This window comes from Malus sylvestris, chromosome 9 (genome assembly GCF_916048215.2).
Source record: "Malus sylvestris chromosome 9, drMalSylv7.2, whole genome shotgun sequence".
Taxonomy (NCBI): Eukaryota; Viridiplantae; Streptophyta; class Magnoliopsida; order Rosales; family Rosaceae; genus Malus; species Malus sylvestris.
Genome location: NC_062268.1, coordinates 6,675,329 through 6,696,558, shown reverse-complemented (window position 1 = coordinate 6,696,558; position 21,230 = coordinate 6,675,329). Strand labels below are relative to the sequence as shown.

General features: G+C 38.1%; 3 protein-coding genes, 2 long non-coding RNA genes and 1 other non-coding gene across 13 annotated transcripts in view; 2 read left to right on the top strand and 4 right to left on the bottom strand.

Moving 5' to 3' along the window:
• Nucleotides 1–21,230, bottom strand: part of LOC126582591 (cysteine-rich receptor-like protein kinase 44) — a 106,699-nt gene that overhangs the window by 41,988 nt on the left and 43,481 nt on the right. The window lies entirely within an intron of this gene.
• Nucleotides 1–21,230, top strand: part of LOC126582601 (uncharacterized) — a 72,968-nt gene that overhangs the window by 39,020 nt on the left and 12,718 nt on the right. The gene's annotated exons all lie outside the window — the stretch shown is intronic.
• The window catches only part of LOC126582590 (receptor-like serine/threonine-protein kinase SD1-8), a 39,546-nt gene continuing 20,106 nt past the window's right edge, over nucleotides 1,791–21,230 (bottom strand). Inside the window, exons 1-7 of one of the 4 annotated variants that reach the window (XM_050246741.1) lie at nucleotides 15,898–16,117; nucleotides 3,879–5,045; nucleotides 3,524–3,795; nucleotides 3,071–3,281; nucleotides 2,673–2,910; nucleotides 2,437–2,587; nucleotides 1,791–2,345 (exon numbers count right to left, since the gene is read on the bottom strand). In XM_050246741.1, coding sequence (XP_050102698.1) covers nucleotides 2,037–2,345; nucleotides 2,437–2,587; nucleotides 2,673–2,910; nucleotides 3,071–3,281; nucleotides 3,524–3,795; nucleotides 3,879–5,045; nucleotides 15,898–16,054 — 2,505 coding nt within the window. In that variant the 5' untranslated portion in view covers nucleotides 16,055–16,117 and the 3' untranslated portion in view covers nucleotides 1,791–2,036. Of the gene's footprint in view, nucleotides 2,346–2,436; nucleotides 2,588–2,672; nucleotides 2,911–3,070; nucleotides 3,282–3,523; nucleotides 3,796–3,878; nucleotides 5,046–12,153; nucleotides 12,596–12,706; nucleotides 12,788–15,897; nucleotides 16,118–21,230 lie in introns of those variants that run through there. The other 3 variants (XM_050246740.1, XM_050246739.1, XM_050246742.1) reach the window with 3 other exon arrangements.
• On the bottom strand, nucleotides 7,491–7,599 carry LOC126584066 (small nucleolar RNA snoR97). The gene has a single exon (XR_007609983.1). It is a non-coding gene; the product is annotated as a small nucleolar RNA snoR97 (small nucleolar RNA).
• Nucleotides 9,773–10,322, bottom strand: LOC126582600 (60S ribosomal protein L26-1-like). Its single transcript, XM_050246764.1, has 2 exons — nucleotides 10,211–10,322; nucleotides 9,773–10,166 (listed from the first exon to the last, which is right to left on the bottom strand). The coding sequence occupies exons 1-2, from the start codon at nucleotides 10,320–10,322 to the stop codon at nucleotides 9,886–9,888; spliced, it is 393 nt and encodes a 130-aa protein (XP_050102721.1). The 3' UTR covers nucleotides 9,773–9,885.
• On the top strand, nucleotides 11,194–12,025 carry LOC126582604 (uncharacterized). The gene is made up of 3 exons (XR_007609559.1): nucleotides 11,194–11,291; nucleotides 11,437–11,642; nucleotides 11,738–12,025. It is a non-coding gene; the product is annotated as an uncharacterized LOC126582604 (long non-coding RNA).

Here is a 21,230-nt window from a genome sequence, read left to right as displayed (position 1 = left end):
CTCTTACATAATATCGTTTGTTAAAAACAAAATTATTTGACAACTAATTTAATCACATTATTATCCGCATGCGAAAAATCTTTTTTATAACCGGCATTACACGCCTCTTAAGATGTTTTGAACGTGTTTAAAAATAGAGAAAATAATATTGAATGAACAACTAATTGAATCACATTATTGCTAGCCCATTGTGAGGTTAAGTTCACCCCATCCTCCTTAGTATAGATAATGTCGTTTGTTAAAAAAAAAAATTAATCATTTGACAATTAATTTATTCACATTATTATCAACATGCGAAAACTTTTTTTTATAGAGAGAAAGAAAGGCAGGAGGAAAAACAATGAAAATGAGGAGAGAGAGAGACGTGAGGGATATGGGTGGACACGGTTTAGTTCGGTGTGGTTTTGAGTGAAACCGAAACCGAAATCGAAATTTTTTGTGGTTTGGTTCGGTGCGGTTTTGAAGCCAAAATCGAAATGAAACCAAATCGTTTGGTTCGGTTCGGTGCGGTGCGGTTCGGTTTCAAACTGTTTTGGTTTGGTTTTTAAGAAAAAAATATACAATTTGCAATTTAACATATTAATAAGCATTTCCCAGTAGCAATAGGAAAAAGACATTTGTTATATAAACAATTAGCATGTTGCATGCAGTTGTGATGTTAAAACATGTTTGTGCAACAAAAGGATGTCCCGTACAAGGTATAACATAATACAAATTGAATAACTTTGAATTCATTAAACGTGAGCGAAACTTTTATACTAGAATATGTGATATCATGCTTCAAATGAGTGGACTTCATTAGATCATTGTTCGACTCTTGATAACAAGATTATTCCACCCTTGTACATATATGTGTGTGTGTGTGTGATGGTATAAAATAACAAAGGTCCTTCAAGTTAATGAACGAAAGAAAGTGATGAATGATGATATTCTAGTGTGGTTGAGTCCGTACTAAGTGCATGGATTTTAATAAACAACCAATTAAAACATGAAATTTAATATGGACATTTAATTAAATGTTTATTAATATTTGTGGTGCGGTTCGGTTTCGGTGCAGTTTTCAAAAGTCAAAACCGAAACCAAACTGTTTTCTATGTTGCGGTTCGGTTTCAAAACCGAAACCGTTCAAAAACCGCAAACCCAAACCGTTCGGTGCGGTTCGATTTGGTTCGTGTTTTAGTTTGGTTTTTGGTTCTAAGTGCCCACCTCTAATGAGGGATGAGAGATGAGACGCGCCGGGGGGGGGGGGGAGGGATGGAACCCCTTACATTTTTTTAATCTTATTTTTTTGTCCAACAACCCATTACTTTATATTTTATTATGACTAAATTACCAAATTATCATTGCATGATTTGATATATTATTTTGGACAGGTTTTGAATGGGGTGACTCCAAAATTTTGTCGCCATTCGTGAGACTCTCGCTTAACCATATATAGATAGATATTCTCGCCTGCTTGCAAGTCAACTAAGTCAACTATTCAACCTTCACAGATTGTTTATTAGCTGCCATATGGACCAAGTCTTTGTAGAAAAAATCAATGTATGGAAAGGGCTTAAATCCTTCAATTATGGATATACTAATGTAAAATCCTCTGTTCTATACTAATTTTGTTCTTATTTTTTGTCTTTTGAAAGTTGAAAAATGTAAAAAAATCTCCTCTTTTTTCTTTTCATACAAACAACATTCTATTTTATATTAATATAAATTGGTTTGCACCAAGGGGTGGGGTGGGAACATAACTTGAAATATGGCTATGCCCATATTTGCAGCTGAAAAACACTTTAACATAAGTTTAATCTGGTGCTATTATAGGTTTAGTCTGGATGGGCATAAACCATTAAACACAAACACCAGTAATTCATTTCTCTTTCGGTGTATGCTTTCTAAGAGACTCAACCTCACAGCTGAGGGGACTTTTATTTCTCCAATTGAACCCTTGAAGTGTTCGTATAAACATATTTGTCGCAATGTCTTTTTTTCTAATTTAATACACTATTTTCTCAACTGCTTGCTAGCCACTGTTCTTTCAACCCCTACCGACCTTCTGGCAAACTCATGGTGACTGAGTTGTGAGAAAAAATGGTAGGCATTTCAGAAGAGCGAACAGGATTGGAATTTCTCTGTGTTGAAAAGGTAGGTTCTTTGGAAGGTGGAAGAGACGTAGATTCATTGCCCTGCAACATATGAATTACCGAAGACATTGTTGGTCGATCAGCTGGAGCTTCTTGAACACACAAAAACCCTACATGGATACACTTCAAAGCTTCATCGAGGTGGCACGTTTCCCTTACCGATTCATCGATCACCTCCATTCCTCTTCCTTCTTTCCACAACTCCCATGCCTAATTAAAATGTTGAATTTACGGTCATTTGCGAATTTGGAAGGCTTAAAGACAGAATGATTGTGAGCAAGAATAATTTTTAAGTACTTACCCATCCAGCAAGAGTTGGTGAATGTTCAAAGCGATAAAAAGCAGCATTTTTCTTTCCGCTTACAATCTCCAACAATAACACTCCGAAGCTGAATACATCTAATTTCTCAGAGAAATGACCATATCTTGCATATTCGGGTGACATGTAACCGCTGCACATGAATTGACAGTATGTATAGAAGTAAGCAATAGAACATTACTTGAATGAAAACATGTGACAGGTATATGTAGACTTACTATGTGCCAACAACCCTATTGGTATTTGCTTCAGTCTGGTTTATCCCGAAAATCCTTGCCATTCCAAAGTCTGAAATTTTGGGATTCAAGGCTCTATCCAACAGTATGTTACTTGCTTTTAGGTCCCTGTGGATGATTTTCAATCTCGAGTACTTGTGGATATAAAGTACTCCTTGAGCAATGCCTTCTATAATTCGAAAACGTCTTCCCCAATCTAATTCTCTTTTTTCAGATGCATCTGATTGGACAAACCATGAAGAAAAATGAGCAAATGTTTTTCTTTTCATTTTAGATAAAATGTTGGACACAGTGCATTTGATCTTGCAGTACACGGCATTTAAACACAAGGAAAGCAATATATTTGCAGAAAGAATCATAAGTCATTAGCATATATATACCAAACAAAAGTTTGTCCAAGCTCCGATTGGGCATGTACTCGTAGATCAATATCATTTCCTCCTCTTCAAGACAGCAACCCAAGAGCCTAACGAGATTGGTATGTTGGAGCTTGGCAATAAGTTTTAACTCATTCATGAACTCCTGTTGTCCTTGACCTGACTTTTTTGATAACCTTTTTATGGCTACTTCTTGATTTTCAGCCAAAATTCCCTGCATAGAGGAAGAAAATCGCACAAGAGAAGAAATTGTTAGAGAAGTAAAAAGGAACGGTCATGTTTCTGAAAGGAGAAATTATTTTCGAACACTCTTTTTTGTCCTTCTGCACACCCATGTGTACTTTGCCCCGTGATTCATCTCATTGGAATTATTCAATCCAAAGGTCATAAATACACAAGAAGTGTGCATGAGGAGAAAAATGTTTTAGTATTTAGAGTACACAGTGGAAGTGTCACCTTGTAGACAGGGCCAAATCCTCCCTCTCCGAGTTTATTAGCTTCAGCGAAGTTGTTTGTAGCAGCTATTATAGCCCTTAAACCAAAGATCGGCAGTTCTGCATCGTTGTTTTCACCTCCAGCAGCAAATTTACTTTTAGTCTCACCATATCTATTCCTTTGCTCTCTTTTCTTTCCCACTGTCTTCTTCCATAAGAAATAGCCAAAAATGACAAGAAGCAAACCTGTGACTGTTGTGACAATTGCAATCACAAGGGACGGCTTAATTAAACCTGCAAAGAAAAGAAAAAAATCACTTGGACAACATTAAGATTAACGGCTCCAAGTAAGACATGAATAATCACTCTCTTATTACGTTTTTTCTTAATGTCAGAAGCTGCAGCTCTGATGTATAAAGTTCTTCCACCACCGTCACTTGCTACAAGCTCTGGCAGAAAAACATCTCCATGCCATATTGAACAATAACTGTTGCTCTCATAAGCATAAGCAGTGCAATGGCATTCATTTAAACAGGCTGATCTACAACTTTCGATACCAAGAGCATATCCATATTGGTTATTTTCAGGCAATGAAATACTATGTATTTCTAGAAACTCGTCTCCCAAAAACCCATCACCCGTCCCATTCGCACTAGCAGCATTCCCACACTGCATACTGGTTCTTCTTGAACACCCACCAGAATAAATCTGCAAGTCCCAATCACTCTGCCGGTTTGGCTCAAAGCCCTTCAAACATTTGCAGTTGTCCAAGGATGTGGGATTGCAACTAGAGAAAGCCCCACAAAAAGCATAAACATCACACTGTTGTAATGGTAGAGACCAAAGCAAAGTCCACTGCTTCTCCAACCATGTTAGTTGCTGAATCTGGCCCGAGACAGACAAGGAGCATCGAGATACAGTTTTTGGATCGTAAAGAGAATAGGTGAAATACCTTTCGTTCTCATTCGTAACATAACTATAATTGAACATTTGATTTTCAGGAGCCACCTTGAAAATATGTGAACTTTCATTCCATGGTGCACTGATCCAATACTGTTTAGACCTATTCCACAATAAGATATATGAACTGCTTTCGTCCGGGGCTAGCTCAAGAGAGTAAAGACCTGGTGCAGGATTTTCCGAATTCTTCCATGAAGTGAGAGTTTGGGTATGATTTGTAATTTTGTTGAATCCAAGTCTACCTCCTGGTAGCCAAGTATGGGTTGGATGATCAAAGCTTTGCCATAAAGGCTCTGATGTATTGTTACTAGACCCCGCTCTCAAGACAAAGTTTCCACTATCCAAAAGAACTGCTTGTACAGAACCAGAAGTGGTGGTGGAGTTTAAATTTGTTGACCAAACCAGGGTTTTGGACTGGTTCAAGAGAACTAAATTACCATCTAAGATGCTCAAGACCGAAGAAAATCTATCAGATACTGGTATTTCCCTATTTGCTACCCAAACAACGGTCATCTCAGATACTACTTGCTTGGAGTACCATATGCCTATATAGTAGTTTGAAAGCTGACCAGGTTTGAAGAAACCTAACTCAAAAATCCCACCTGCAGACACAATGGTTTGATGGCCAGATAGAGATTGGTTTTCACCGATAGTTTCAGCTGCTAGGTAAACATTGGACTTGAGAAATACACATAATAAAATAATGGAGAACACGAACTCTGAGTTTGGTTTGGTATCCATGGCTGCACAAAGAATTCAGCAGGTGGGCAAAGATTTACCGTGTGCATGTTACTGTACTCAACCTATATGCCCTTTTCATGGTGGTCATTGCAAGTCAACTAAATCAACTATTCAACCCTTCACATTCTGTCATTAGCTGGCATATGAACAAAGTCTTTGTCACATCCCGGCCCGGGGGTCCACCACATTCCAGGCCCGCTCCACCACCGTAATACGATATTGTCCGTTTTAGATCCCTACCACGTCCTCATGGTTTTGTTTTTGAGAACTCACACGAGAACTTCCCAGTCGCCCCATCATGGGATTGACCTCGCGCGCTACTCGCTTAATTTCGAAGTTCCAATGGAACCTGAAGCCAGTGAGTTCCCAAAAGACCTCATGCTAGGTAGGGATGAGAATATACATATAAGGATCATTCCCCTGGGCAATGTGGGATCTTACAGTCTTTGTAGAAAATTCAATGTATTACGGTTCTGTTCAACTTCATCAATGCTCTACAATGTGTAAACCCTTGAGGATTCACGTATCGAACACAAGAAGAGATGGAGCTATAGGATTAGGAAATGTTCGAGTTAGATTGCCTCAGCTGCAGATCTTTTTTTTTCTTGAACACCCACCAGGGTAGTCCTTTAAATCCCAGTCTCTCTTCGCCTTCGGCTCAAAACCGTTCAAGCAATTATAGGCGAGGGTGCTCACCGCACAAATCATAAGCTTCGCATTGTTTTCTCCGTTGGGACCAAACCAAATTCCACGGTATGTCCGACAATGACAACTGTTGAATTTTCCCCGAAGTATGCGTCACGAATCAAGAAAATATCTTTGGATCATAAAGAGGGTAGGTGAAGTATGCGTCACGGAAGCAATGCATATCCAATACTGTAGGATTCACAGTATGGGAAGATACGCATTGCTTCCGTTCAGTCCAACTCAAGCGAGAAAAGACCCTGTGCAGGATCCTTTGAACTCTTCCGTGAAGTAAATATTTGGGTTTGTTGGATAACAGTGTTAAACCCAATTCTAGCTCCTGGCAGCCAAGTATGCATTGGATTATCAAAGGATTTCCATAACGGCTCTGATAACCTATTACTGGACACCGAGAAGTTTCCGGTATCCAAAAGAAGTGCAGTGGCGGAGGAGGAGGTTAAATTGACCAAACAGGGGATTTGGACTCGTTGAACAGGACTAAATTACCATCTGAAATCATTAAAACTGAAGAAAATTTATCGGAAACTGGTTTTTCCCTGTTTGCCACCCAAACAATGGTCCTCTCGGATACTACTTGTTTGGTGTACTACATGCCTATGTAGAAGTTTGAAGAGTTACCTGGTTTGAAGAAACTGAGCTCAAAAATCCCACCTGCGGAGACAATAATTTGATCACCCGAGCGAGATTGGTTTTCGCTGATGGTATCAGCTGCTAGGGAAACATGGGACTCGAGAAATGCACATAATAAAATAATGGAGAACACAAACTCTGAGTTTGGTGTGGTATCCATGGCTGCACAAAGCATTCAGCAGGCAGGCAAAGATTTACCGTATGCATGTTACTGGAACTTAACCTACATGCCCTTTTCATGGTGATCAGTAAGTCAACTAAGTCAATTCTTACGGTTCATTAGCTGGCATATGGACCGACAACGACTTATAGAAAATTCAATGTATGGAAAGGGCTTGAACATTGTTCTTCCTCTGTCAAAGATTCTGGTAGTATAACGGTTCTGTTCAAATTCGTCAATGCTCTACAGTCTACAATGTGTAAACCCTTGAGGCATCACATATCCTAAACCCGATAAGACATGGAGGTATGAGTTAGGATTAGGACATTCAAGTTAGATTGCTTCAACTGCAAGCTAATGTACCAAACTAAGCATTCATGCTTACTATAAATTATGGTTCATGTGTTATTTCAATAAGGCTACCTACGATCATGATTCCTTCGGTTCAAGAGGTTTTGAGCTTAAATGTTGTTAATTCTCATAATCTTTTCCAATCCATACAAGTCTAACTAACAAAAGTAATCACAAAAACAAAGATATGTTGAAACTTTTAAGACTCCCATTACCAAAAAGTTTATTCATTTCCATGTCTCTGTTTTTGGTCTGAATTCCTACAAACTGTACCCATCCAGACATGATTAATCTAAGGTAATGATTTCCCCATGCCATTTTCTCCACCAATCATCATCTTGTTTAAATCCTTCGACAACAAAAAGATTAGCAGCATCAATCCAAATTAAATGAAATTTAACATGAATCACAAAACCGTAAATGAAACAAGATTAGTGTGATTAGGTGCAGTGTTGTTGTTTGACTCCGGTCTCCACCAGTAACAAGAGATGAAGCTGATAGACAACACTTCAATTTATGAGTTATTTCAGACCCTACACCTGATTGAAAAAGTATAAGAGTATAGTTGAAACTCAAAAACACATTTTAACACAAGACACAACAAAAACACACAACCTAAAACTACGACTACGATGACTCAGGTACATCGAATCTGTCAAGGGATCATAGTTTCCACGAGTAGGTTCTCCCTGCACAAAAGCAGGTTCTCACTTCCTCTACGCCTCAAACACGTCGGATTGTAACATCATTGACACCTAAAAATTCAATAAACCGGACTTGCCTTCAGAAAATGATACTTCATTGAGATATAACCAAAACCAAAAAAGAATGTGTCTTTATATGCTATGATAGAAAATATTTCAACCTAACTGTAGAAACTGTATATTCAATATAATAATAATTTGAGATATGACAATGGTAACTCCCGTAATCGCTTAACACTAACTCATTTTCTGGTCATGCATTTTCTCCAATGTTTTAAAAGGCTCGCCTCAGGGCGCGCCTAGGCGCCCTGTGAGGCTGGGCTTGAGGGATGCCGCCTCTGTTTTCAGGGAGTGGGTGGAAGGCGCCGCCTAGGCGCTCCTCAAGAGAATTTTATTTTTAATTTTTTTTTATTATTACTCCCAAACCCAAATTTTGGGTAAGGTTTTAACTACCTCATACATCTTCCTTGCACTATCATCTCTCTGCCTTGTTTTCTGATTTTTATTTTTTATATAATGAATGTATGTGCCGTCTACGTGCATTGTTATATGTGTGCTCATTATACTTTTCATCCTCTATTTTATATATATAATATAATATATATGTGTATATGTATTTATAATATATGTGTGTGCTCGGGATGATTATTGATTAAGGGGTGTGATATCCACACACCCCTTTTTACTTCTTACACACCTTTTTAATTTTTAGCCGTCAGATTGGATGAATTAAAGAAGATTAAAGGACAAAAATCAACAAGGGTGTGTGAGAAGTAAAAAAGGGTGTGTGGATAGCACACCCCTTGATTAATAATCTTCTTCTTTTTTAATATAATATATGTGTACACTCCGTATATATATTAAAAAATTTAGGTCATGTGAGGCTTCACCTCATGCCTCACGTCTCGCCCACGCCTCACGCTTTTAATACATTAATTTTCTCAGAAGCCAAACCGATCGAAAAGAAATTATCATGGTAAGCAAGAAAATTGAGAACCTGATAGTACAGAGCACCAGAAGCTTGGAGGCTACAGGGTGGCCATTGAAAGCCCTTGAAGCTCTGGTGAAGAAGGATAAGATCGTCCTTGGGGAAAAGTTGACCGGAATTGAGAGGCTGATCAAGTGAGAAGAGAAGAGACTGCTTCCTCAAATCACTCAACAAGAGGAGAGTGAGTTGCGGAGCAACTGTATTATTCATTAATTAACAAAAATAAAATAAAATAAGTCATTATCTAACGGACGCGTGACACTTGTTAACTTCAGTTATTTTGCTCGATGAGGAAACTGAGTTGGTCCCACTGCTTCCCTTCGGACAGTAACGTGATTACATGTCCCTGTAGCCTGTTGGTAGTAGGGCTGGGTTCGGTTCTTTTCGGTTCGGTTTTTTGCCAAAACCGAAACCAAACCGAAATTTCGGTTCGGTTCGGTTCGGCCCATATTTTTTTCGGTTTTTTTTTCGGTTCGGTTTTTTTTTCGGTTCGGTTTTTTTTTCGGTTCGGTTTTTTCGGTTCGGTTTCGGTTTTTTTTTTTTCCTCCAAAAAATGAAAATTTAGATGTTATCCATAAAAGATTTACAACCCACCAACTGAACAAAACCCACATAAATGTTTCAAAGAATTAGACTTTCTAAGACCCTTTTGGAGCAACAAAGTAAAAACCCAGAAAACTTTACCTTGCAAATCCAACAACCAGAGAAATGAAACCAGGTGGGCCTGCAAATTTTCCCGAGAAACAAACAGAAAAAAACAGGTCCAGTAACCTAAACAAACATCTGAGACAAGTGATATGATTCAGTACTTCTAAACTCCACCTTCTGTTATGAACTTATGTTTGCATACTGCTGTACTTTTTGGCATTGGGTTGTAAAGAACAATTAACAGCTACTTCATTGCTTCATCCAGCATCCCGAAAAATGTAAATGCTTCATCCAGAATTTAATCACCAGTGCAGACATGGCGAGAGTGCAGAACAAGCAAGCATCACAGTGCAGAACCAAATTTTTTTTTTCTCAAATCGAAGATTAGATTAAACGCCAAATCCATTAAAGCATAATCAAAACTAAAGTGTTTAACTTGACAGTCGCTAATTTCATTTCAATAACAAAAACACGAACCCAAATGAAATCGATCGAAATCAATCGACGTTTTGCATGATATCCTCTGCGGTGAACTTGGTGCCTTTGTCCTTGTCAGTGACGGGGCGGCCCTTGGCCTTGCGGTCCAGCAGAGACTTGCGGTCCTTGTCGAGGCGGAGCTTGGTGATGACGACCTTGGAGGGGTTGATGCCGACATTGACGGTGGACCCGTTCACCTTCTCTCGGGTGATCCGCTCGATGTGGACCTCGTCGTCCTTGCGCACCGGCATCGATCGGACATCTGGAGGAGAGGAGGCTCGGCGAGAGAGAGGAGGCTCGGCTGCGCTGGGTTGGGGTTACACTGGAGGAGAGGAGGCTGGGAACGAGAGAGAGGAAGGGAATGAAAAAAAATAAAAGGTATGGGTATGGTTGCTAGGGTTAAAGGGTTAAAGGGTTTTGTTAAGTTCTCCAAAAAATAAAAAAACATCTCAGACATCCTGGAGGATCGAACCCGTGCCTTGGGGCTTGAAAAGGTTCACCGAAACCAACTTAGCAACAAGGTATGTTTTGTTATGATTGCATGACTAAACTATTTATAATATTTAAAAAAAAATTAAATATATATATCGGTTCGGTTCGGTTTGGTTCGGTTTCCGAACCTCAAAAACCGAAACCGAACCATTCAGATTCGGTTCGGTGTTTTTTCGGTTCAGTTTTTTTCGGCCTCGGTTCGGTTTGGTTTTCGGTTTTTTGAACCCACCCCTAGTTGGTAGGCTGCATCCTTCAGCTGACTTTTTCGACACGTGGTACTATACAGATTGCCTATGTGTGATCCATTATTCTGCAGTTTATCCTTGAGTCATCAGTTTCATCATTTACGTTCAAAATCAATTGTCGTCGTCTTTCACGATTGCTTGTGTGTGGATGCAAAACGTGAAGAACGGCGTGATATTAGGGAAATGTTTTAATGTTCATAGTTAGAGTATTACGTAGTGTTATCAATTATCGTCGTTGTTTTGTATAACTCATATATACATTAAATTTTATCAAAATTAACATAATAATGACACACACAATAATTAACCTGATGTTTCTATCCCACAATAATATTTTTGAAAATCAGGGAATAAAGCAAGTTGGCCAACGAGCAATGAACAATACCACTCCTATAAGCATGATCTATCCAATGTTTACTAAGCCACATTATCTCTCTGTTGATTGAAACAGGAATTACCTGCCAAACAAACAAGAGGTTCTCTTTTGCATTGTATGCGTAGTTTTAGTGGCGTTACTCACTCAATGAACTTTGTTTATGTTTTTTAAAAGTAAACCTTTTTTGATACATGACACATTTAATTAAACTATCTCTCCAAAACAAGAAGCATAAGTACCCTGCCTCCATTTTGGATCAAAATGGGTAACTTCACAATCGTAGGGACCCAAAATATACGGGAAGCCAAATCAGGTAGAAAAAAGTAACAAGAAACAATGCTACCTACCTTGCCTACAACATTTTTATATACCATACTCATGTTTTCTCTCTCAAACACAAGTTTAATCCTTTTTTTTTTCTTTCTCTGTTTGTGTTTTTTGGCCTGGTCCCGATAAAGAATCAGCACAATCATGGGTTTCAAGGTTGGGGAGAACAATAATGCCGAAACTGGCAGCGGAGCTTTGTTCGAGATTAAACTGATGTCCTTACTGGTGCTAATTATAACAAAATTGACTCTTACATTGGTGGTAATCGGACTCAACTAGAATGGTGCATTCGTTGGTTGATCCACTCTTATGTTGATTTGTTTTGTTGTTGTAGCTTGTAAGTGAAACTATCCAAGGTCCTTAAATTTTCTAGATCGAAGTGATATTCACTAACTGTTTGTTTAATTGATTGATTATTGACTTGATCTGCAGGGTGCATTCAGTTCCTCTATAGTTTGAGCAGACTGGTGCATGTTCGAATCCATTTATTCTTGCAGGCCAAGCAGCCCCGCTGCTTGCCGAGAGCTCATCATCACCAGCCCATACTCTCATCAATAAAATTTGAGTTTAACATGATCAGGCGCATCAAGTGTTCTAGTGATATTTTGTTTTTCAATGTTGAAAGAGGCATCAAGTTCGAATCTTCGTCGACGAGAAAACTGATCGGGCACATAGTTTACTTGTAGTTCTAGTTGCCAAACTTGCATTCGGTAGATTCTATATGATTGTCAAATTTTCTATTCCAACCATAGGAAAACCCATGTTGTCAATTATGGTTATACTAATGTAAATCCTTTGTTCTAGAACAATTTTGTTTTTAGTTTTTGTCTTCTGAAAGTTGGAATATGTAAAAAAAATCTCCTCTTTATTCTTTTGATACAAGCGACATTCCATTTTAATTTAATATAAATACGGTTGCACCAAGAGGTGTGGCGGGAACATATCTAGAAGTACGGTTACACCCACATTTGCAGCTAAAAAATACAACATAAATTTAATATGCTGCTATTATAGGTTTAGTTTGGATGGGCAAAAACCATAAAATGCACAAACAGCTCGAGTAATGTGTAATTGAACCCGAAGTGTTTGTATAAAACTGCTAGTTGTCGGGATGTTTATTCTAATATACTATATTATTTTCTCAACTGCTTGCCAGTCATAGCTCTTCCAACGCCTATCGACCTTCTGGCAAACTCATGGTGACTGCATTGTGGGAATAAATGGTAGGCGTTTGAGAAAAGCGAACATGACTGGAATTTCTGTGTGTTGAAAAGGCAGGTTCTTTGGAAGGTGGAAGAGATGTAGATTCATTGCCCTGCAACATACAAATTACCGAAGACATTATTGGTCGATTAGCTGGAGCTTCTTGAACACACAAAAACCCTACATGGATACACCTCAAAGCTTCATCGAGCTGGCATGTTTCCCTTACTGATTCATCAATCACCTCCATTCCTCTTCCTTCTTCCACAACTCCCATGCCTGATTAAAATGTTGAGTTTACGGTCATTTGCGAATTTGGAAGGGTTAAAGAAGGGATGACCATGAGTTTTAGAATCATTTTTCAGTACTTACCCATCCAGCAAGAGTTGGTGAATGTTCAAAGCGATAAAAAGCAGCATTCTTCTTTCCGCTCACAATCTCCAACAACAACACTCCGAAGCTGAATACATCTAATTTCTCAGAAAAATGACCATATCTTGCATACTCGGGTGACATATAGCCGCTGCGCATGAATTGACAATATGTAGAGAAGTAAGCAATAGAACATTCCTTGAACGAAAACATGTCCCAGATATATGTAGACTTACTATGTGCCAACAACCCTATTTGTATTTGCTTCAGTCTGATTTATCCCGAAAATCCTTGCCATTCCAAAGTCTGAAATTTTGGGATTCAAGGCTTCATCCAACAATATGTTACTTGCTTTTAGGTCCCTGTGGATGATTTTCAATCTCGAGTACTTGTGGATATAAAGTACTCCTTGAGCAATGCCTTCTATAATTCGAAAACGTCTTCCCCAATTTAATTCAATTTTTTCAGATGCATCTGATAGGACAAACCACGAAGAAAGATGAGCAAGTGTTTTTCTTTTCATTTTAGATAAAATGTTGGACACAGGGCATAATGTGCATCTTGCAGTAGATGACATTTGCACACAAGGAAAATATTGGAAGTTATTATTGGAAGTAGGGTTAAATGTTGGAAGAATAATGCAAGCTTTTGTCTAGTCTTAGTGCTAGTATAATTAAAGTGATAATGTTCCCTCATAATTGTAAAGTTAAGTTAGTGGCTTAAGTTAGGTAGGGTGGAGGCCATCACCATGTGTGCTTTGGCTGTCACCATGAGTGCTTTGGAGTGCTTTGGCTGTCACCATGAGTGCTTGGGCTGTCATTGTCCTCCACCTCTCGTTTTCCCTTCTACTTTCCCGTCTCTTCCTCTATATGTATTTTTGATCTTGTAACAGTTAATGATATGAAATAGACATCAAAACATCAATAGAAAATAATTTGCAGAAACAAAGAATTAATAAGTCATAAGCTTGTATTTACCAAATAAAAGTTTGTCTAAGCTCCGATTGGGCATGTACTCGTAGATCAATATCATTTCCTCATCTTCAAGACAGCAACCCAAGAGCCTAACGAGACTGGTATGTTGGAGCTTGGCAATAAGTTTTAATTCATTCATGAACTCCTCGTGTACTTGGCCTGACCTTTTTGATAACCTTTTAATGGCTACTTCTTGACTTTCAGCCAGAATTCCCTGTACAGAGGAAGAAAAGCGCACAAGAGAACATTTTTTGAAGTTCAAAGAAAAAAAAAATCATATTTTCGAAAGGGGGAATGATTTTTGGACAGCTTTTTTCTCCTGCACACTCCTATTTATTTTTGTCCTTTAATTCTCCTTGGATATTTGTTTAGGTCAGAAATAAACAAAGGTGTTCAGGAGAAGAAAAATGTACTTGTATTTAAAGCACATGGTGGAAGTGTCACCTTGTAAACAGGGCCAAATCCTCCCTCCCCGAGTTTATCAGCTTCAGCAAAGTTGTTTGTAGCAGCTACTACAGCCCTTAAACCGAAGATCGGTAGTTCTGCATCATCCTTTCCACCTCCACCTCCAACATCAAATTTACTTTTACTCTCAGTATGGTTCTTCTTATGCTTTCTGTTTTAGTCATAGTATTAGAACACGTTTGAGAGAAAAAGACACAGAGAGAGATGAGATCGGTGGTAGCAGTACCTTTTCTTTCCCGTAGTTTTCTTCCATAAGAAACAGCCAAAAACGACAACAATTAAACCAGTGATTGTTGAGACTATTGCAATCCAAAGGGACGGCTTAATTACACCTGCAAAGAGAAGAAAAAGATTTTGTTGACAACATCAAGATAATGGCGCCAAAACAATGACCACTAATTGCAACACGAATAATCATTCTATTATTACGTTTTTCCTTGATGTCAGAAGCTGCCGCTCTGATGTATAAAGTACTTCCATCACCTTCATTTGCTTCAACTTCATGCAGATTCAAGACATCTCCATGCCAGATTGAACATGCATTGCTGCTGCCATAAGTATAAGCAGTGCACTGGCATTCATTTAAGCAGGCTGATCTACAACTTTCGATACTAAGAGCACCATCATATTTTCTATTATCAGGCAATGACTCGCTATTTAATTTTAGAAACCCATCTCCCGTAGCATTCCCACACTTCACACTGGTTCTTCTTGAACATCCACCAGAATAAATCTGCAAGTCCCAATCACTCTGCCGGTTTGGCACAAAGCCCTTCAAACATTTGCAGTAGTTGAAGGATGTGGGTTTGCAACTGGAGAAAGCCCCACAAGAAGCATAAACATCACACTGTCTTGGTTGAGACCAAAACAATTCCCACTGCTTGGAATTCTCCATCCATAGTAGCTGAATCTGTCCTGAGGCAGACATCGAGTATTGAGATACAATTTTAGGATTGTTAGAAGAATATGTGAAATAACTTTCGTTCTCATTTGTAACATAATTATAAATGAAGTTATGATCTATCCTCATTTCAGGAAGCACGTTGAAAGTATGCAGACTTTCATTCCATGGTCCGCTGGTCCAATACAGTCTAGACCTATTCCACAATAAGATATATGAATTGCTTTCATCCGGAGCTAGCTCAAGAGAGTAAAGACCTGGTGCAGGATCCTCCAAATTCTTCCATGAAGTGAGAAATTGGGTATGATTTGTAATTTTGTTGAATCCAAGTTTACCTCCTGGTAGCAAAGCATGGGTTGGATGATCAAAGCTTTGCCATAAAGGCTCTGATGTATTATTACTAGAGCCGGCTATCAAGACAAGGTTTCCGCTATCCAAAAGAACTGCTAGTACAGAACCAGAACTGGTAGTGGAGTTTAAATCTGTTGACCAAACCGGGATTTTGGACATGTTCAAGAGAACTAAATTACCATCTAAGATGGTTAACACGGAAGAAAATCTATCAGATACCGGTATTTCCCTATTTGCTACCCAAACAACGGTCATCTCAGATGCCACTTGCTTGGAGTACCATATGCCTATATAGTAGTTTGAAAGCTGACCTGGTTTGAAGAAACCTAGCTCAAACATCCCACCTGCAGAGACAATGGTTTGATCGCCCGAGAGAGATTGGTTTTCGCTGATGGTGTCAGCTGCAAGGGAAACATGGGACTCGAGAAATGCACATAATAAAATAATGGAGAACACGAACTTTGAGTTTGGTTTGGTATTCATGGCTGCACAAAGAATTCAGCAGGCAGGCAAAGATTTACCGTATGCATGTTACTGGAACTTAACCTATATGCCCTTTTTGTGGTGATCATTGCAAGTCAACTAAGTCAAGTATTCAACCCTTCGTACACGGTTGCTGGCATACGAACCTAGTCTTCGTAGAAAGTACAACGTATGGAAAGGGCATGACCATTGTTGATGTGTTATTTCAAGTTAGATTAGGAAATGTTGGAGTGAGATTGCTTCAACTGCAAGCTAATGTACATACTAAGCACACATGCTTGCAACAAATTATGGTTCATGTGTTATTTCAATGGGGTTCAAGAGGGTTTGAGCTTAAATGTTGTTAATTATCATAATCTTTTCCCATCAATACAAGTTTTACTAACAAAAATTGATCGCAAAAAACAAAGATATGTTGAAAATTTTCAAATTCGCAGTACCACAAAGTTTACAAGAAGATTCATTTACAAGTCTAAGGGCTGGTTTGGTATTGCTGTGCTTTGAAAAAAAGCTGCTGTGAGAATAAGCGGCTATGCTGTGAGAATAAGCGGCTGTGAAATAAAGCCAGTAGAGTGTTTGGTAAACTTTTTTGTGAAAGTGCTTTTGGAAAAAAAAGCAGGATGATAGTGTGTCTTTTCATTAAAGGAGCACTGTAGCTCCGTGTGCTTTGAAAAAACTGGCTTTTTTTCAAAGCAGCAAATAGCAGCTTCAGCTTTTCCTTTGATTTTCAGCTTATTCTCACAGCAGCTTCCAAAATAAGCCCTTTTTTTTCAGTTTACCAAACACAAAAATGACCCTCAGCTTTTTTTCACAGTGATTTTTTTTAAAATCACCTCAATCCCAAACGGGGCCTAAGTCTGTTTTTGGTCTGAACTCCAATCAAAAGATTGTACAATCTGAACCCATCAACACATGACTAATCGAAGGTAATGATTTCCACACGTCATTTTCTCCATCAATCATCCTCTTGTGTTGATATTTGTTCGTACCACTTGATTCTACTGCAAACTAATTAATCACTACAAAATCTAAATCCCCCAAAAACAAAAAGATTAGCAGAGCTTTGCCTTCCTATTTTTTTAATTCCAGCTTGGCCTGGGAAAGCGCTGGGAACAACAGATAGGAAAGGGTCCATATAGCAGCTAATTCGATTGCATTCGAAAAACAAAATCATAAGAGAAAGAGAATCCACGGACGAAACGGCTGGGAAGAGAAAATGTTCCTTTTTAGGGCACTCTCAAGAACATAATCAGTGGAGACGAGGTGGGTCCTGTAGGGTTTAGAAATTATTATTACTATATAATTTACTTAAACCCAATTCAATTAATAAAAGAGTCCAGCTGCAGCAATTGAGCATAAAGATGTCACCACCAACATAAATTTAGATGAAATTTAACATGAATCACAAAACCATAAATGAAACAAAATTAGTGTCTCGACCAATAACACAAGATGAAGCTGATAGACAACACTCCAATTTATGAGTTATTTCAGACCCTACACCCGATCGAAAAAGGTAAGGGTAGAGTTGAAACTCAAAACCAACATTTCAACACAAAAAAACCAACAAACACACGAATCCTAGAACTATGATTACAATGCCTCAGCTACATCGTTTCTGTCAAGCGATCATAGTTTCCACGAGTAGGTTCTCCCTGCGCAAGGGATCGGACTTGCCTTCAGAAAATGACTGTTCTCCTTTACACCAGGGGTGTTAAAAGTGTTCACTTGTGCTCCTAATGCTATGACCAAGTAGTCATATTCAAGGGAAAATTCCTTATTTCCCACCAAAGTTTTGGTCAAAATTAGCCCGCATGGAAACATTTTTTTGCTGCATCAATCTTGACGCATTCTGCTTCCCAATATTGGATCTCTCCATTTCTCTGCCATGACATAAAAGTTAAACACACACGACTTGTAGATCAAGTAAATAATGTTTAAGAAAGAAAAGAGCAGTCGATAATGCATGTCTCGATTTGAGACCAATCTTCATTAATTTGTCTTATGATTAGGATCGACAATAGGAGGGCCAACGTTGGACTGCAATTCTGCATACGCCACGAGACCTACCACTACTCCAATAATCCAGACGGAAATCAAAACAGAAAAAATATGATCGAGAATGAGGTCAAGCGAGCGAAGTTTTCTTCATTTTTTTTAGAAATAATGCACTTGGTCTACATTTGCTTGCCTATGACAATGTGTGTTATGAACCCAAAATAGGTCTCAATTGTGATTGTCTTAATCGGTGATTTAGAGATTTAATTGAATGTTTTATGCGTTAGTTTTTATTGTTAAGGATTGCTAAATATGCCAGCTGGCATTTTAAGGAGTGGAGTCTGTATAAAAGGAGCCCAGCTCGCAGGAAACAAATCAGAACAGAATTTATAAGAAAGAAATTAAATACAAAAATATCTGGATCTCTGCTCTTTCATCTTCCTTCCCTCTTCCTTTCTATCCTCTGTGTTACTTGCAGGTTGATTAAGGGCTTAGAGATTTCGATCTTATCAATGTGGATCGAACAATTCAAACAAAAGAAAAAGGTAAAAACACATGCTTTGGTAAACTATTGTAAATCTTCAACTTGACCCTTTTAGTGGTAGATCTATGACATTTTGCTTAAGCTAGGAAAATAACTGATACTTCATCGAAAAATAAAAAAAAACTTAAAAGAATGTGTCTTTATATGTTATGATGGAAAATATTTCAACCCAATTCATGGTAAGCAAGAAAATTGAGAACCTGATAGTACAAAGCACCACAAGCTTGGAGGCTACAGGGTGGCCATTGAAAGCTCTTGAAGCTCTGGTGAAGAAGGACAATATCGTCATTTGGAAAAAGTTGACCAGAATTGAGAGGCTGATCAAGTGAGACGAGACTGCTTCCTCAAGTCACTCAACAAGAAAAGAGTGAGTTGCGGAGCAACTGTAATATTCATTAATTAACAAAAATAAAATGAAATTAGTCATTATCTAACGGATGCGTGGCACTTGTTAAGTTCAGTTATTTTACATGATGAACCGATGAGGTAACCGAGTTGGTCCCATACTTTAGTAACGTGATTATTAAAGTAATACTAAGGAGATTAAATTGTAAACTAAACTTTATAAACTAAATGATATGGAAGTTGATGATTAAATTATTGGTTAAACGTTGGTAAGCATGCTCATTTCATATTGGTGACACATTAATTAATTTGTAAATTTAGTCTCCTTAGTATTACGTTTGATATCAATCAATGTCGCGTCTTTCACGTTTGCTTATGTGTGGATGCAAATGTGATGAACGATGTGATTTTAGGGAAATGTTTTAATGTTAATAGCTAGAGTATTACGTAGTGTTATCAATTGTCGTCATGCACTGTATAACGTATGATGTTCATCAATTTGACTCATACAACATATGTACATGTAATTTTATCAAAATTGACATACATTGACACACACAACAATTAACCTAATGTTTCCATCCCATGCAATAATTTTTTGAAAAATCAGGTAATAAAGCAAGCAATGACCAATGAGCAATGAACAAGACCACCTACCACTCCCACAAACATGATCTATCCAATGCTTACTAAACCACATTATCTCTCTCTCTTTTGATTGAAACATAATGTACCTGCCAAACTAACAAGAGGTTCTCTTTTGTATTGTGTGCATAGTTTTAGTAGCGTCACTTGATAGGTATTTTACCACCTACAAAAGTAGGGATAAAATCAAACAAAATACTTGCAAGAGAACAAGGTTGTTGTAGTATAAACGGCTCAAGCAAGGTCGTTTTCCGCTGGCATTATTTAAAACAATTTATGAGAAACCCTAATCCTAGTTAACTATTTAAAAACAAAGATTAGAAAATGGTGATTTAAAAACAAAGATGAGAAACCCTAATCCTAGTTAACTATTTAAAAGGAGCCTAGCTCCCAGGAAACAAATCAGAACATAATTTACAAGAAAAAAATTAAATACAAAAATATCTGGAGCTCTGCTCCTTCATCTTCCTTCCTTCTTCCTCTCTATCCTCTGTGTTACTTGTAGGTTGATTAAGGGCTTACAGATTTCGATCTTATCAATGTGGATCGAACAATTCAAACAAAAGAAAAAGGTAAAAACACATGCTTTGGTAAACTATTGTAAATCTTCAACATGACCCTTTTAGTAGTAGATCTATGTCAAGGTACTTGGAATATGTCACATTCCGGCCCGGGGCGGATCACTTCCTGGGCCCGCTCCACTACCGTAGCACGATATTGTCCGCTTTGGGCCTCTACCCCGCCCTCGCGGTTTTGTTTCTGGGAACTTACGAGCAACTTCCCAGTAGGTCACCCATCCTGGGAGTGACCTAGCCTCCTTCTCGCTTAACATCGGAGTTCCGATGGAATCCGAAGCCAATGAGCTCCCAAAAGGCCTCGTGCTAGGTAAGGATAGGAATATACATTTAAGGATCATTTCCCTGGGCGATGTGGGATGTCACAATCTACCCCCCTTAGGCCATCTCCAACCGAAGGGTCCAGAGGGCCAGAGGGCCGAAAATAGCCCTAAAACCATCTCCAACCGAGGGCTAGGCCAGAGGGCTCTGGAATCTGGGAGGGCCCCACGGGATCGGAGAGGGCTGGAGGGCTGGCTGCTTTCGGCCAGCCAGCCAGCCCTGGGCTGGCTTATTTTTTTTTTAATGTTTTCTATTGCTGTCGGTTAAAACCGACAGCATTAAAGAGGTTTTTTTTTTTTTTAATAGTTCTACTATTAGTGTCGGTTATAACCGACACTAATAGTTTGAATGTTTTTTAATATAACGGCTAGTAGCCGTTGTATTATTAGGCTTTTTTTTTTTTTTTAATGAATTTAAACTTTTTTTTTCCCTTTTTTTTTCCTTTTCATATTAATCAAATTTTGTTTCATATTTTTTTTCAATTCTATTTTACAAAATTTGTTTCAATTTTTTTTTAAATTCTATTTTTTTCCTATAACTTCTATTTTACAAAATTTGATTCATATTTTTTTTCCTATAACTTCTATTTCACAAAATTTGTTTCATAATTTTTTTCAATTCTATTTTTTTCCTAGGCCATTTATACAACATTAAATTAAATTAAGTAACATGAAACAACATTAAACAATATGAAATAACATTAAATAACATTAACCAACATACAAATTATACAACATAAAAAAACATT

Bases quoted from the DNA above. Each gene is read 5' to 3' on its own strand.
- LOC126582600 (XM_050246764.1), bottom strand. From the start codon at position 10,322: ATGTCTGAGATGTTTTTTTATTTTTTGGAGAACTTAACAAAACCCTTT. The intron at 10,167-10,210 runs GTTCCCAGCCTC...AACCCAGCGCAG, and splicing joins TCATTCCCTTCCTCTCTCTC to CCGAGCCTCCTCTCTCTCGC.